At 37.6% G+C, this 17,160-nt stretch overlaps 1 protein-coding gene across 1 annotated transcript; it reads right to left on the bottom strand.

Annotated features, from left to right (window-relative positions):
- Positions 1–975: 975 nt before the first annotated feature.
- LOC132231879 (G2/M phase-specific E3 ubiquitin-protein ligase-like) lies at positions 976–6,512 on the bottom strand. Its single transcript, XM_059691667.1, is given in 2 exon segments — positions 976–4,931; positions 6,507–6,512. Coding segments are annotated over 2 exon segments (1,887 nt in total). The 3' UTR covers positions 976–3,050.
- Between the last annotated feature and the right edge of the window lie 10,648 nt (positions 6,513–17,160).

The following is a 17,160-nucleotide window of genomic DNA, read 5'->3' as shown; positions in this document are numbered from 1 at the left end:
TAGAATACCTTGTCTAAGACCACTGCTTTCCATTGGTTGGCTGCTTTTTGCTATAACAACATTATTCCCTTCAGATATTGAAAAATGCTAGATTAATGGTGCCATGAGATTTTTGAGGCATATATTTTCTAAACGTTTAAGTGATCATAAAGTAGTTAAATTATTCCAATTTTCTCCCTCATTCTCTCTTATTTTTTTGAAATATATGGCATTTAGTTTAAGATATTTAAGACATACACATATTTACAAAGGATTATAGCATTATTCCTTTTTAAAATCAACATTAGTAAGAATTGTGCACTGGCTATAACAATAGAAAAAAAACCGTAATACCACTTGACATTGTAACACTGCAGAAAACAACCTACAAGTTTCTCTGATATGCCCTGATTAAACAGATTAATATTTAAAACATCATACTAATGTAACATCCTTAAATGGCATGCAGAAAACATTTTTCAATATGAATACTTATGCTTCAGTTTAAACTGTGCCTATCCTATGATTATTTATACCACCTTATCCCGAAGGCCTTGTCTACACATAAAATCAGTGAAAGGAGGAATTGAAATACCATAATGTTTTTAATTGTAGCCAAACCAAGTGCCCTTCTCCTCTCCCATCCCTCCCCACCTAAAAAGTGACAGTAATCATCAGCTAAATTACTGCTGCAGGGGAAATTAATTAAAACTACAAATAACCAGAAATTTATTTAGATTTTGTTTGTACTGTTTTAGTGGCTTTTTTAAAAAGATTTTTTTTGAGTTTTATTTTTTTAAAATATATTTTATTGATTTTTTATAGAGAAGAAGGGAGAGGGATAGAGAGCTAGAAACATTGATGAGAGAGAAACATCAATCAGCTGCCTCCTGCACACACCCTACTGGGGATGTGCCCACAACCGACTGGAATCGAACCTGGGACCCTTCAGTCTGCAGGCCGACGCTCTATCCACCGAGCCAAACCAGTCAGGGCTTTAGAGGCTTTTTAAAGTTCATAAAACTTGGTAGATTAAAGAATGAAGTAGCCAATCTATCAAAACATTTTAAATAAAAGCTATATGGCAAGTTTGAGGTTTATATTAGATATTCAAACCCTTTTTTAATAATAGGTCCTTTTAATTACTTTCAATAATTAAAAATTTAACAAAAGACAAAGAAATACCTTAATGTTCTTAAACATTTTAAATGAAAGTGAAACTTTACTTTGCTGGGTCTGTTAGTAAGTATAACAAAGAAAAGTACACTAGGACTATGCTTTACTTTTCTTTTGGTATTAAGAGATATATTACCAATATCAAATCAATCCCTTTATTTTTCTTTAAAAATATCAATAACTGCCCTGGCTGGCATGCTCAATGGTTAGAGCACTGGCCCAAGCATGGAAGGGTCTCAGCTTCAATCCCTGGCTGGCTGAGGCATGTGCAGGTAGCAACCAATCAATGTCTCTTTCAATCAATGTTTCTTTTTCTCTCTTTCCCCTTCTCCCTCCCTCCCACTCTCTCTAAAAAATCAATGTAAAAAATATCCTCAGGTGAGGATTAACAACAAAAATCAATAACTTAGGGATGTTTCTCAGGGAAAATGAGAATTATGATGATAGCTGACACCTATTTTGTGTATCAGGACAAATGTGGCCCTAGGCGGTTTGGCTCAGCAGATAGAGCATCACTCTGCGGACTGAAGGGTCCTGGGTTCGATTCTGGTCAGGGGAACATGCCCGGGTTGCCGGCTCAATCCCCAGTAGGGGGCGTGCAGGAGGCAGCTGATCAATGATTCTCATCATTGATGTTTCTATCTCTCTCTCTTCCTCTCCATTCCTCCCTGAAATCAATATTTTAAAAAAAGAAAAAGAAGAAAAATGTGTTTGCAACTAAGCAATTTACCTCTCATATGATTTACTTTGGTGGAAAACCCATTTATATTTGATAACAGTATAAAAATTAGACTTTTCCAATTTCTTCTTTTGTGAAAGTGTATATAATTATGGTGACATGACTATGGATGGGGACATAAACTTCAAATTGTTCTTACATAGTTTCTTGTTACTTTTAGTAAATGGAACAAAAGAGTTTGTAGAAGGAAAGGCGGAAACACATCAGTTAATTCTGCATGGTGAGATTAGAGTGGGTTTTCCATTCTATTTGTATTTCTTTCTTACATATTTCTACATTACCTATAAAATAACAGATACCTTTCAAGAGCAAAAAAAAATAGCAGTAAAGCAGTGGTGCGAGCTTACCTATCATACTATCATCTTAAAAATAAATACCTGTCAAATAGCCAAACCACCATATGACAACCCACAGATATCATTCAGATACCTGAAATGAGTATGGATCTAACATGGGGAAAAACTCCTATGATTAAAGCCAAGGCTTTAAAGAATACACTTTTTAATATATTTTTATCCACCTCAGGAGTATTTTTAAGACTATGGAATGTCCATAGATTATAGAATATTTGTGCAATTCCGCTTTTTCTGTAATATGTACTTCCTTAGGCATAATCTAATTGCAGTGTGGGTCTATTTTAATATAATCAGTAATCTAAAAATAACATTTTTAACAACCAATTTAGTGCCATCCTAGAAAAGGATATATGTAACACATACCCCAGAATATGTGCCTTTGATTTATATAACAGAATTTATCAATTAGCTTTTCCATTTAATGCTTTAAAATAAAAAATAATTTGAAATGTGGCATCCTATAGCTAATCCAAATTTACAAAAATAGTGAGTAAAAGTTTTTTTCTTATATATACCATGCTACTATGCTTGAAGAAAGTCTAACAGCCATTCTAAAAAAATTTTTATTGAACATTATAAAGCATGTATACTAACAAAATAGAAAAACATCATCAACTTTAAATGGTATACCTTAACAAAATTTTTTTAGTTTAAATGGCCAAAACATTCCTTAATATTTACATCATACATTTTATTGGACCAAGAAGCTGACAAGTTTGTTCAAAAGTGATAATGGACAGATTTCTGAAACAAAAATATCAATAGCAGCTTTAAAGAAGCATCTCTTTGTTCAAAACATCTTAATGTCCAATGTAGTGAGAGCTTTCTTCTTTTTCTAGTCTTAAAGTGTTTCTTATGGAAAAGTCCATTTTTTCTTGAAATTCTTTATATGTATTGGTAATTGGAAGAGCTAAACAGTTATTACACTTGTTTCCAACAGGAAAATCCATATGAAGGCACTCAACTGAAGGAGTGGGTTTAAATCCAGCAGGTGGAATGGAATTGCAACCAGTTGCAAAAATAAGAATGTCTTCCAATGTTGTTGCAGATTTACCATCCTCAACAGCCTGTAAGTAACTGTTCCAAAATCCCAAAGACTGTGCGTCACATGTGTGTACTGTAAAAAGATCTCTAAGCATTTTTGCAGAAAGATTCTCAGGTTTATGACAGAAGATGCTATAAAATGCTTCTGGATAAGTCTGAATTTTCTCCAAAACTCCAAGAGTTTTCAGACCCTGCTTAAAACTTTCAAAAGGTGCTTGGACTCTTTTAATTACATGGTAAGCAAGTATGTCTTTTGCCAATAAATATTTGTCACTTAATGATGTTATAATTCTTAGACATCCAATAAGCTCTAGGTAGTTATAGCATTCATTCATAATTGAGTTTAAGTCAGCTACATTTGTTGCACTATTTATCCTGATTAAAATCTGTGCCACATCAAAGTCTGAAACATCATCTAAAGTTGGAAAGGTATTTTCTGGTCCAAAAACAAGGCAGTTAAACAAAGTTTTAGAAAAAAAACCAGGTGAAGGACCACCATGAGCCAAAGAAATGGCAAGCATTTTGCCAGCTTCATAGTAATGATTCTCTTTCAGAGCTTGAGAATTTAGGGACAAGTTCTTTGACAAGGACCCTTCAAACAATGGTGAGTTCTCAAGATGTTGCATTAAAAGACTTAGGAATTCTTGCTTTGATCCAGGATGCTCTGTTCCAAAATTATCATTTTCATTAACATATGCAACTTCAATTGTGTATGAAGGATTAAACTTTTGATTTCTCAATCCATTTAAGGCACTATTCCAGATATCGGCTTTGTTGATATATAATCTTTTTGTTTTTTTAATAATTTGAAATCCTAGCTCTATAATTATTGTTGAAATGTCTCTCCTAAATTTGTTGCCTTGCCTCAGCAGATCTTTTTGCTGGGCTCCAGGTGACTGTTTGGGTAATTTAGGTGATGATTCTTCCAACAAGCAATCATTTATTCCAACATTGTTAGTGTTGGGTAATGTATGTTTTTTGGCTTTTTGGAAACCCCCTGAGTTGTAGGTAATACCTCTACAGTCCAAACACTCTCAATTTTGTTCCCACGATCGTAGTGAGGAACAGGCTAAATGTGTTCCACTAGAACCACAAGATTGACAACGCTTTATTTCCCATTTGCTACTAGGCACATTATAGCCTCGCCCTTCCTTGCAACGACATCTTCGTACATCACAATGCTCATAGTGCTGCAGAAGCTCTTGATAAACATTTTCTTCTAATTCCCAAGATGCATCTTTTTCAGGAATATGAATTCCCATTCTCAACATCTCTTTCTGAAATATGTCACTATTATTGCATACTGTGCACCTAAAGAAAAACACTCCTGCATTTATTGCTTGAACCTGTAAACAGTCTCTATGAAACCAAGCATTTTTACAACAAGGACTTCGTAATATGCTATAAGTTGGAATAGGCTCAATAAACTCCAAGCAAATGGTGCATGGTACGGATTCCCTATAATTATTAGGTGTAATTATTTGAACAGGTCGATGGTTCCAACAAAATGACGCAAAATTTCCAGTGAACTGGAAAATACATTCTCTCTGAAGTCCACACGGGAAATGATAACTTCGTTTACATCGAGGTGCAACACATCCAATTGAAGCACCACTTTTCTTGCAAACACAGCATTTCTAGAGTCCGTGAGTCACTTGGTTTATTTTCATTCATTTTACACGGCGCGGCCAGACGTTCCAAAAGCGTAGGGCCACTTTTCAGTTCTCGGGCTGCAACAACAGCAACATCCCCATCCAACGGCCTGCAAGATTCAAAAACCCTCATTCTCTCTTAATTTCCTACTTTTCTGTCAGAATTCAAGACTCTAACAACATGATGATTATACACCTTGAAATAACAAATTACAGGCAAATGAACAGTGTAATTCTCCTTGCCAGCAGATAATACTATGGCCTTGACTCCTTTGCATTGTCTGATTGACAGCTTTGTGGTTTTCAATGGATATTTGTGATACTCATGTGGAAAATCATTACAAAAGATGCATATTAAATTGAGGGACTACCGAAATTCCTGTGTCTTAGTTTAGTTTGGAGCAAACCTGAACCCATTCTGTAAACCAAACAAGCAATCAATACTAAAATAGCATATAAGTTTCCTGTGGAAATATTTTGAATAAAAATTATGAATACAAAGTAGTCTAAAAGATTTTAATTTCAACACATGCAGTGTTTATAGATGTATATTTTCAATTATACGTTAATAAAAACCAATTTCTTCTAATATCAAAAGTGGAGGCCATTTAAACTTGACCTTTTCTCTACACTTTATTTTTTTTTTATTTCAAGCTAATATTAGACTTATAAAAGAATTGCAAAAATAGTACAGAGAGTTCCATATGTGTTTCACCCACCTTCCACTTAGGTAAACATCTATATATATAAAAGCCTAAGCTACCATTACGACCAAATGACTGGAATGACCAGTTGACCAGTTGCTATGATGCACACTGACCATCAGAGGGCAGACATTCAATGCAGGAGCTGCCCCCTGGTGGTCAGAGCACTCCCACGGCCAACCTCTCACGGCTGGCCAACCACCTGCAGTCCCTCCCCCAGCCGGCTGCCCCCCATGGGCTCCTGGTGCTAAACCATTTGTAGACGACCTGCTTCCTAGTTGGGGTTTCGTATGTAGCAGGGCAACTCCCTCGCTGCAATCTATTGAAAGTCAGCCCTCAAGACAAGGGTTTGTCTCGCTCCCTTCCCTGGGGGCTGTCCACCTGCCACGGTAGTGGCACAGTGGTGAGGGAAGAAGGGGAGGAAGGTGGGGAACCACGTGGTGGCATTGGGGTCCAGCCCAGCAACATTCTGTCCAGGCCCAGCCCAGCAACCGTCACCTCCTCTCCCAACCCCTGCAGGATCAGGCCTAAACTGGCAGTCAGACATCCCCCAAGGGGTCCCAGATTGTGAGAGGGTTCAGACTGGGATGAGGAACCCTCTATGTACGAATTTCATGCACTGGGCCTCTAGTCTTATATAATAGAACATTTTTTAAACTAAAAAATCATTTGGATTGCAACAGTTTTTTGACTAGTTTTTTTTATTTGAGAATTCAATTTAGGATTTTACATGATATTTACCAGGTGTATCAGTTAATAATGCGGATTTTTTTCAACAGATGGAGTTACACATATGTTGATATATATGCGTTTTGATATGTATGCTACTTTCTTGTATTGACAGCAAGCTTCAAACCTTCATATGTCAAATTTTCTGTAGGTATTAACATCATACATATTTTTATGCTTAAAAATGTTGACTTCGGTGCCAAAAAAAGAGCATTTGTGGGATGTTTTTATTTATTACTTTATTTTAAAGAAAAATGCTGCTGAAAGTTGCCATATACTTCGGGAAGCTTATGGTAAACATGCTCCATCTCAAGATACTTGTGAACACTGTTTTAAATGCTTTAAAAGTGATGATTTTGACATGAAAGACAAAGAACGTCCAGGTCAACCAAAAAACTTTGAAGACCAACAATTACAAGCATTATTGGATGAAGATGCAGTCAAACACAAAAACAACTTGCAGAAAGATTAAACGTTGCTCAGCAAACAATTTCCGATCATTTATAAACAATGGGAAATATTTTAAAGGAAGGAAAATGGGTGCCACATCAACTGAATGAAAGACAAATGGAAAACTGAAAAGTCATCAGTAAAATGTTGCTTCAATGGCATGAAAGTCTTTTGTTCCATCAAATTGTGACTGGTGATGAAAAGTGGATTTATTTTGGAAAAGTGGATTTATTTTGAGAATCCCAAATGCACAAAACAATGGGTTGATCCAGGTCAACCATCAACATTGACTACAAGGCCAAATCACTTCAGAAAGGAGACAATCCTTGTCCTAACCAGTTTGGCTCAGTAGATAGAGTGTCAGCCTGAGGACTGAGGGGTCCCAGGTTTGATTCCAGTCAAGGGCATGTTGACTGGTTGCGGGCACATCCCCAGTTGGGGGTGTGCAGGAGGCAGCTGATCGATGTTTCTCTCTCATCAATGTTTCTAACTCTAACCCTCTCCCTTCCTCTCTGTAAAAAATCAATAAATATATATTTAAAAAAAAAGAAAGAAAGAAGACAATGCTCTGTGTTTGGTGGGGTGAGGAAGGTGTGGTGTATTATAAGCTTCTAAAACCAGGTGAAACCGTTAATACTGATCTCTACTGACACAAATAATCAATTTGAACCACGCTTTGATTGGGAAACTACCAAAATGGGCCAGAAGACACAGCAAAGTAATTTTGCTTCATGATAATGCACCATCAAACACTTCAAAACCAGTTAAAGACACTTTAAAAGATCTTGCCTGGGAAGTATTAACCCACCTGCCACATTCACCAGACCTTGCTCCTTCAGATTACCACTTGTTCCGATCAATGGCACACACACTTTCTGAGCAGCACTTTAAAACGTATGAAGAAGTGGAAAATTGGGTCTCTGAATGGTTTGCCTCAAAACAAGAAAAGTTCTATTGGGACGGTATCCACAAATTACCTGAAAGATGGAGGAAATGTGTAGCTAGTGATGGACATTACTTTGAATAAAGCACTTTTGATGTTTCTCTTGAAATTATCATGTTTTCTTGATTACAAAATCCACATTCTTAACCGGTACACCTAGTAGTTGGCATGTCTCCTAAATTTCTTCCCATTTTTTATTGTTTGCACTATTTCAGATGCCAACCATTATTCCCCCCTTTTGCTCCCCTCCATCCAGCTCCACCTACCATCCTGGGCTTTTACCACACTGTTGTCTGTATACATGGGTTATGCATATATGTATCTATGTTCTTTGGCTAATCTATATCAGTTCCTCCACACCACTCTCCAATGAGATTGGTCAGTCTCTTCCATGTATCCATGTATCTGGTCCTGTTTGGTTTGTCAGTTTATTTTGTTCATTAGATTCCATATAGAAGTGAGATATGGTATTTGTCTTTCTCTGAATGGCTAATTTCACTTAGCATAATAATATCAAGGTCCATTAATGCTATTGTAAAGGGTAAGAGTTTCTTCTTTTTTATAGTCTTGTGGAATTCCACTAGGTATATGTACCACAGCTTTTTTGTTCACTCATTGACAGATGGGCACTTCAGCTTTTTTCAGATCTTGACTATTGAAAGTAATTCTACTATGAAAATAGGGGTGCATATATTCTTTCTAGTTGGTGTTTTGGGATTCTTAGGATATATTACCAGGAGTGAGATTGCTGGGTTAAAGGTCATTTCCATTTTAAATATTTTGAGGAAACTCCACACTGTTGCCACAATGGTTGCACCAGAGTGTATTCCCACCAACAGTGCACTAGAGTTCCAATTTCTCCACATCATCACCAGTACTGTACTTTTTTGTTGTTGAATTATTGATAACTAGAGGCCCGGTGCACAAAAATTTGTTCACTAAAGGGGGATCCTTCAGCCTGGTCTGTGCCCTCTCACAGTCTGGGACCCCTCGGGGGATGTCCACCTGCTGGCTTAGGCCTGCTCCCCGGGGGATTGGGACTAAGCTGGCAGTCAGACATACCTCTGGCAGCTCGGGAGCCCTTGGGGGATGTCCACTTGCTAGCGGGGAGCAGGCCTAAGCTGCAGTCGGATGTCCTTAGCGCTGCTGAGGAGGAGGGAGAGGCTCCCACCACCACCACTGTGCTGGCAGCTGGCAGCCTGGCTTGTGGCTGAGCAGAGCTCCCCTTGTTGGAGCACACTGACTACCAAGAGGAAGCTTCTGCATTGAGCATCTTCCCCCTGGTGGTCAGTGTGTGTCATAGTGACCAGTCATTCCCAGTAGTTCTGCTGTTAGGGTCAATTTGCATATTACTCTTTTATTATATAGGATAGAGGCCTGGTGTATGGGTGGGGGCCAGCTGGTTTGCCCTGAAGGGTGGGGGTCCCTCTGGGGTGCCTGGCCAGCCTGGGTGAGGGGCTGATGGCTATTTTTAGGCTGGCCAAGCCCCCCAGTGGGGACCCTCACCCCATGGGGGTGTGGCCAGCCTGGGTGAGGGGCTGAGGGCTGTTTTCAGGCTGGCCACAGCCCCTTCAGGGTGGGGGTGGGTCCTGCTGGGGTGCCTGGCCAGCCTAGGTGAGGGGCTGATGGCTGTTTTCAGGCTGGCCATGCCCCCTCCTGACCCAAGCTCCCAGACTCTCCTTTTTTTCTTTTTTTTGTGGGGGACGGATTTATTTATCTTCTATAATTGAAACTTTGTAGCCTTCAACAGAGCCCAGGTCGAGAAGCCTGGGTTGCCCCAGGCAACCCAGGCTTCCAGCCCCTCCTTGAGCAGAGGCCACTGCTGGCTGGAAGCAGGTATCTGGGATTTATTTATCTTCTACAATTGAAACTTTGTAGCCTTGAGCGAGCCCAGTGCCAGCCAGGTCAGGTGGGAAGCTTGGCTTCCTCCATCGCCAGGGGTAACCCAAACCTCCGGCTCACTTCAGCTCTGTGACTGCCGCCATCTTTGTGATGGGGTGATGGGTAATTTGCATATTACTCTTTTATTAGATAGGATTGCCATACTGACCAGTATCAGGTTATACTCCATTATAGTTTTAATTTGCTTCTCTCTGATGATTAGTGACCTTGAACATATTTTCATATGACTATTGGCCATCTCTTTGTAATCTTTGGAGATGTGTCTATACAGGGCCTATGTGCATTTTTTAGGATTGTTTATCTTCCTGATAAACTCCTGGTAATAGTGCCCATCTGTCAGTGTTGAGTTGTATAAATTATATATTGGTGAATATGTTCTCCCATAAGAAGGTTCCCACTTCATTTTGTTGATGTCTTCTTTTGCTGTGCAGAAGCTTTTTAGTCTGATGTAGTTCCACTTGTTTATTTTTTCAAGTGTTTCCATTTCCCTTGGAGATATAATTCAAAAATACAGCTCAGAGGGATGTCTCTGATTTAACTGCCTGCTTTCTTCTAAGATTTTTATGGTTTCACAACTTACATTTAAGTATTTTACCCACTTTAAGGTTATTTTTGTGTATGATGTAAATTGGTGGTCAAGGACACATATTTGGTTGTAGGCTCCTCCCTGGCCTGGGCCCTGTTCAAGACTTTTGCAGGAGGCAAATTGATGTTTTTCTCTCACATCACATTGATATTTCTCTCTGTCTTTCCTTCTCTTTTCCACTCTTTCTAAAACTGAATGGAAAAAATATCCTTGGGTGAGGATTTAAAAAAATTATATATATATATATGCGCTTGTTTTTAATGTGCGCTTTTTTCTGCATCTATTGATAAGATGTAATTTTTATCTTTCAATTTGTTTCTTTCATGCATTACATTGATTTGCAAATATTGTACCAACTTTGTATCCCCAGAATAAATCCCACTTGGTATGGTGAATAATCTCTTTAATGTATTCCTGGATCTGATATGCTAATATTTTGTTGAGGATTTTAGCATCTATGTTCATCATGGATATTGGCCTATAATTTTTCTTTGTAATGTGTTTATCTGGTTTTAGAATTAGGATAATGCTGGCCTTGTAAAAAAAAGCTTATACATTTTCCTCTTTTGAATGTTTTGGAATAGTTTGAGGGGGATAGGTGTTAGTTCTTCTTTGAATGTTTGGTAAAATTCACCTGTGAAGCCATCTGGTACAGGACTTTTTAAATTACTTCTTCAATTTCATTAGTTGGTATCAGTCTATTCAGGTTTCCTGGTTCCTCCTTATTGAATTTTGGAAGATTGTATGTTTATAGGAATTTGTGCATTTTGCCCATGCTATCCATTTTGTTAGCATATAGTTGTTCATATATATTCTTAAAATCCTTTTTATTTCATTGATGTCAATTCTTACTTCACCTCTTTCCTTTCTAATTTTATTTATTCAGGTCCCCTCTCTGTGTTTCTTAGTGAGTCTGGCTAAAGTTTCATCAACCTTTTTTATCTTTTCATAGAACCAGCTCTTGGATTCTTTGATCTTTTTTATTTTTTTATATTTTAGTGATTTCAGAGATGAAGGGAGAGGGAGAGTGAGATAGAAATACCAATGGTGAGAGAGAATCATTTATCAGCTGCCTCCTGCACTACCCTCACTGGAGATTGAGCCTGCAACGCAGGCATATGCCCTGACTGGGAATCAAACCATGACACTCAACCACAGAGCCATGACAGCTAGGTGATCTTTTGTATAGTTTTAGTCTCTCTATGTCATTTATTTACACTCTGAACTTTGTTATTTCCTTCCTTTTACTTACTCTGGGCTTTTGCTCTTTTATTTGTTCTTTTTAGGTATAGAGCTAGAATATTTAGTTGAGAATTTCTTGCTTCTTGAGGTAGGCTGGCAACCTTATGAACTTCTCTCTAAGGACTGCATTTGATATGTCCCATAGATATTGAGTGGGTGTTTATTCATTTTCATTTGATTCCAAATAATTATTTTTTTATTTCTTCCTTGATTTTATTGGTAATTATTCATTTTTAATAACATACTATTTAGCCTCCATATGTTTGAAAGTTTTAGACTTTTTTTTTATTATATTTGATTTCTAGTTTCATGCCATTTTGATTTGAGAGGATGCTTCCTTTGTTTTCAATCTTCTTGAATTTGTTAAGACTTTTTTTCTAGCATGTGAACCTGAAAAGAATATATATTCTGTTGCTTTGGGATGAAATGTTCTGTAAATATCAATTAAATCCAGCTGATTTAGTGTGCCTTATAAAGTTGCTGTTTCCCAGTTGATTTTCATCTGAAACATCTGTCTAGTTATGTCAGTTGGGTGCAAATGTCCCCAACTATGATTGTATTGCTGCAGATCACTCCCTTACAGTCCTCCAAGAGGTTTTTTAAAAATATATATTTAGTTGTTCCTATATTGGGTGTATTATGAAGTGTTCTTTGTCTCATTTTATTTTTATTGGTCCTCACTCGAGGATATTTTTCCATTGTTTTTTAGAGTGGGAGGGAAGGGGAGAAACAGACAGAGAATCATCAATGTGAAAGAGACACATCAATTGTTTGCCTTCTGTCCACACATGGACTAAGGCCAGGGATTGATCATGCAACTGAGGTATGTGTCCTTGACTTGAATAAAACCCAGGATCCTTTAATCTGTGTGCCAACACTCTACCCACTGAGCAAGACTGGCTAGGAAATCCTTTGTCTCATTTTATGGCCTTTGTTTTAAGGATATTTTGCCAAATTTAAGGATTTCTACCTCAGCTTTTGTGTGTTTGTTTGTTTCTATTTGCAGTGAATATCTTCACTTTCAGCCTCTGTTAATCTTTTGTTTTGAGGTGGGTCTCTTGTAGACAGCATATATATAAATCGTGTAGTGTTTTCTTTTTTTTCCATTAAGCTACCCTGTTATTTTGATTAGCTTATTTAATTTATTTAAATTTAAAGTTATTATGGAATACGTACTTATTTATTAGCATTTTTATTCCTTATGCCTCTGTATCTCTATATATTTCTTCCTCTTCTTACAGTAGACCCTCTAATATTTCTAGCAATGCAGGTTTGGTGGTAATGAACCCATTTTGCCTCTTTTTTTTCCTGGAAAGCTCTTTATTTCACCTTCAATTTTAATTGATAGCCTTGCTGGATAGAGTAATCTTGTTTTCATATCCTTGCTTTTCATTACTTTGCATACTTCATGCCATTCTCTTCTGGCTTGTGGTTTTCCTGTTGAGAAATCAACTGAAAGCCTATGAGAATTCCATTGTAGGTAATTAACTGTCTTTCTCTTGCTGCCTTTAAAATTATCTCTTTGTCATTAACCTTTGCCATTTTAATTATGGTATGTCTTTGGCTTCATGTTGATTGGGACTCTCTGATTCTTGAACTGTGTAATTATTTTTCCTACACTAGATTAGGTTAGTTTTCTGTTATTAATACTTCAAACACATTCTCTAGCCTTTGCCCACATTATTCTCCTTCTAGTACTCCTATGATGCAGGTGTTGTTACAGTTCATATTGTCCCAAAGTTCCCTTAAACTATCCTCCTGCTTTTTTAAAAATATATTTATTGATTTTAGAGAGGAAGATAGAGGGATAGAGAGAGATAGAAACATCTAATGATGAGAGAAAATCATTTATTGGCAGCCTCCTGCATGCCCCACACTGGGATCAAACCCACAATCCAGGCATATGCCCTCACCAGGAATCAAATCTTGACCTCTTGGTTCATAGATCAATGATCACCCACTAAATCACACTGACCAGGCTATCCTAATGCTTTTGAATTGTTCTTTTCTTGTTGCTGCTCTGATTGAGTGATTTCTTCTAATTAACTAATTCGATCCTCTGCTTAATCCAACTTACTGTTTATTCTTCCACTGTATTCTTAATTTCTGTTGTGTTATTCTTCATTTTCCACTGATTATTTTTCACTGTTTCTATATTCTTTTTTATGCTGTTTAGCATACTTATAATGATTACTTTTAACTCTATTTCTCACAAATTGGTTTCCTCCATTTCATTCAGCACTTTTCTTGAAGATTTCTTCTGTTCTTTTATTTTGTGCCTGTTTCCTTGTCTCCCCACTATGACTATCTCTTTTTGTTTGTTTCTATGGATTAAGTTGAACTGCTATGACTACCTGCTTTGGTGGTGTAGCCTTCTGTAGTAGGTGTCTTATGGGACTCAGTGGTGCAGTTTCCTTGATCTCTTGAGCTGGGTACTTGAGGAATATCCCTTGTGTGAATTATGTAGGCCCTCCTATTTTAATTGGGTCCTAATTGCTGTTGTCCCTTTCATGGGTAAGCTTCACTCTCATTCTGCCTAACTGTGAGGCTCAAGACCAACCATGTCGTGCAAACTGTTGTATAGATGCTAGCAAAAGAAATCAAGACAAAAATGAAACAAAACAGAAAACAACACACACAAAAAAACCCCACAACATAAACAACTACAAAAAAAGAATAAGAAAATAAAAAAGAGACAAAAAAAAACAGAAAAAAATTAATACAGACAAGAAACAACCCTGACCGGTGTGACTCAGTTGGTTGAAGCATTGTCCCATACAACAAAAGATAGAAGCTTCAATTCCCTGTCAGTGCACATGCCAATTTAGCAAGTTTAATCCCCAGTCAGGGCATATACAGAGGCCACTGATCAATGTTTCTCTCTCACATCTTCCCCCTCCCTCCCTCTCTCTTTCTCTCTCTAAAATAAATAAAAAATAAATAAATTATATTAATTTTTTAAAAAATGAAAGAAAAGTCAGAAAACAAAAAAGAATTAGATCAAGCTATATTACAAGGCTACCGTTATAAAAACTGCCTGGTACTGGCACAAGAACAGACATATAGACCAATGGAGCTGAACAGAGGACCCAGAAATTGACCCAAGCCATTATGCTCAATTCATATTTCACAAAGGTGGCAAGAGCATACAATGGAGTCAAGTCAATCTCTTCAATCAATGGTGTTGGGAAAATTGGATAGATACATGCTAAAAAAAAAAGGAAGAAAGGAAGAAAGAAAGAAAGAAAGAAAGAAAGAAAGAAAGAAAGAAAGAAAGAAAGAAAGAAAGAAAGAAAGAAAGGAAAGAAAGAAACTAGACCACCAACTTACACCAGACACAAAAACCAACTGAAAATAAAGGACTTAAATGTAAGATGAGAAACCATAAAGACCTTAGAATAATCCATAGGCAGCAAAATAGAAGACATATGTTGTAACAATATTAACAATATCTTTACCAATACAGCTCCTAGGGCAATGGAAACTAAGGAAAAAATAAACGGGGCTACATCAAAATAAAAAGCTTCTGTACAGCAAAAGAAACCATCAACAAAACAACAAGAAAGTCCACTGCCTGGGAGAACATAATTGCCAATGTTATATCAGATAAGGGCCTAATATCCAAAATTTATAGGGAACTCATACATCTTAACAAAAGGGAGATAAACAATCTAATCAAAAAATGGGCAAAGGACCTAGAAAGACACTTTTTTTCAAAGAGGACATATAGAAGGCCAAGAGACATATGAAAACATGCTCAAAGTCACTAATCATCTGAATGATGCAAATCAAAACAACAATGAGATACCATCTCACACCTGTCAGAATGGTTACCATCAACAAATCGACAAACCACAGGTGCCGGCGAGTATGTGGTGTAAAAGGAATCCTCTTGCACTGCTACTTGTAATGCAGACTGGTGCAGCCACTGTGGAAAACAGTATGGAGTTTCCTCAAAAATTAAAGATGGAACTCCCATTTGACCCAGTGATCCCACTTCTAGAAATATATTCCAAGAAACCTGAAACACCAATCAGAAAAGACATATGCTCCCCTATGTTCTTAGCAGCACAATTTACAATAGCTAAAATTTGGAAACAGCCTCAGAGCCCATCAGCAGATGAGTGGATTAAAAACATGTGGTGCATCTACACAATTGAATACTCCACTGCTGTAAAAAAGAAAGAACTCTTACAATTCACAACAGCATGGATGGACCTGGAGAGTATTATTCTAAGCGAAATAAGCCATTTGGAGAAAGAGAAATATCACATGATCTCACTCATTTGTGTAATATAATGTACAACATAAACTGGTGAACAACAAAGATCCAGAGACAGGGAAGCATCAAACAGACCGTCAAACTTCAGAGGGAAGGCAGCGGGGAGAGGTAAGATATCAAACAAAGGACTTGTATGCATGCATATAAGCATAACCAATGGACACAGACACTATGGGGGTAAGGGCATGTGCTGGGAGGTGGGAGTGACCAGGGAGAGGTCAATGGCAGATAAAGGAGACATGTGTAATATTATATGTAATACTTTAAACAATAAAGAATTAAAAAAAGAATTAGGGAATAAAAAGTAATGAAAAAGAGGTGAAAGATGGAAGAGGAAAAAGACAAATAAATTAAAGTAAAAATAAAATATAGAATAGGGAAAGAAAAACAGGAAAAAAAGAGTAAGTAAAGAAAAGAGGAAAATGGGATTAAAAGAAAAGAAAGAGAAAAGTAAGAGATGAAAAAAATAAAAAATAATAAAATAGAAAAGAAAAAAATAAGAAATAATTAAGAAAAGAAGGGGGGTGCCTCAGGATATTTTTGTGCCTGTTGCAATCACCCTTTAGATATACTATTTTTGAAACTTGTTGGATACTGCTCCAATGTTTTCTGAAGTTGGCAACTTGATGTGCTGATCCCAAGCCTCCCAGGAGGTTCTCTGGTGCAAGTCAATGTCAGATGCTGTCCCCACCTGTTCCTCAGCAACCTGTTCAAAGTTCGCTAGGTATTGTGGAGCCCTTAGTAATCCAGTTGGCGCAGCCTCTAGAGTCCAGAAGTTGGGTCTGCCTTGAATCTTTCACTTAGAATGTCCCAGCTCTGAGCTGTTCTCCGCCCAACGCTACCAAATTGAATTCAGTGGGGATAACTGGAACCTGGCATTGGTGATACAAATAGTCTCCTTTAGGGGGTGATGACTATAAACCAGGGGTGGGCAAACTTTTTGACTCGAGGGCCACAATGGGTTCTTAAACTGGACCGGAGGGCCGGAACAAAAGCATGGATGGAGTGTTTGTGTGAACTAATATAAATTCAAAGTAAACATCATCACATAAAAGGGTACGGTCTTTTTTTTCAATAGTTTTATTCATTTCAAACAGGTCGGATCCGGCCCGCGGGCCATAGTTTGCCCACTGCTGCTATAAACTATAGCATGGGGGCAGACACTTTCTTTCTTTGGGCCACACAAGCTGACTTGCTTGGGAGCTTGGAGCTTCCCTGTAATGCAGCCCTAGAGCCAGCCCATGCATGTCTGACTCCTGGACAGAAGCCTTCCAAAGAGACATAATCACACGCAAAAAAAACAAACAAACAAACAAAAATAAACCAGCACTGCATGGCTCCCTGGCACCTCTGCTTGGTTTTCTAATCTTTCTACA

The sequence above is a fragment of the Myotis daubentonii genome, chromosome 3, assembly GCF_963259705.1.
Source record: "Myotis daubentonii chromosome 3, mMyoDau2.1, whole genome shotgun sequence".
Taxonomy (NCBI): Eukaryota; Metazoa; Chordata; class Mammalia; order Chiroptera; family Vespertilionidae; genus Myotis; species Myotis daubentonii.
Note: the sequence above shows the minus strand (reverse complement) of the source record. Positions and strands in the feature narration are given on the sequence as shown.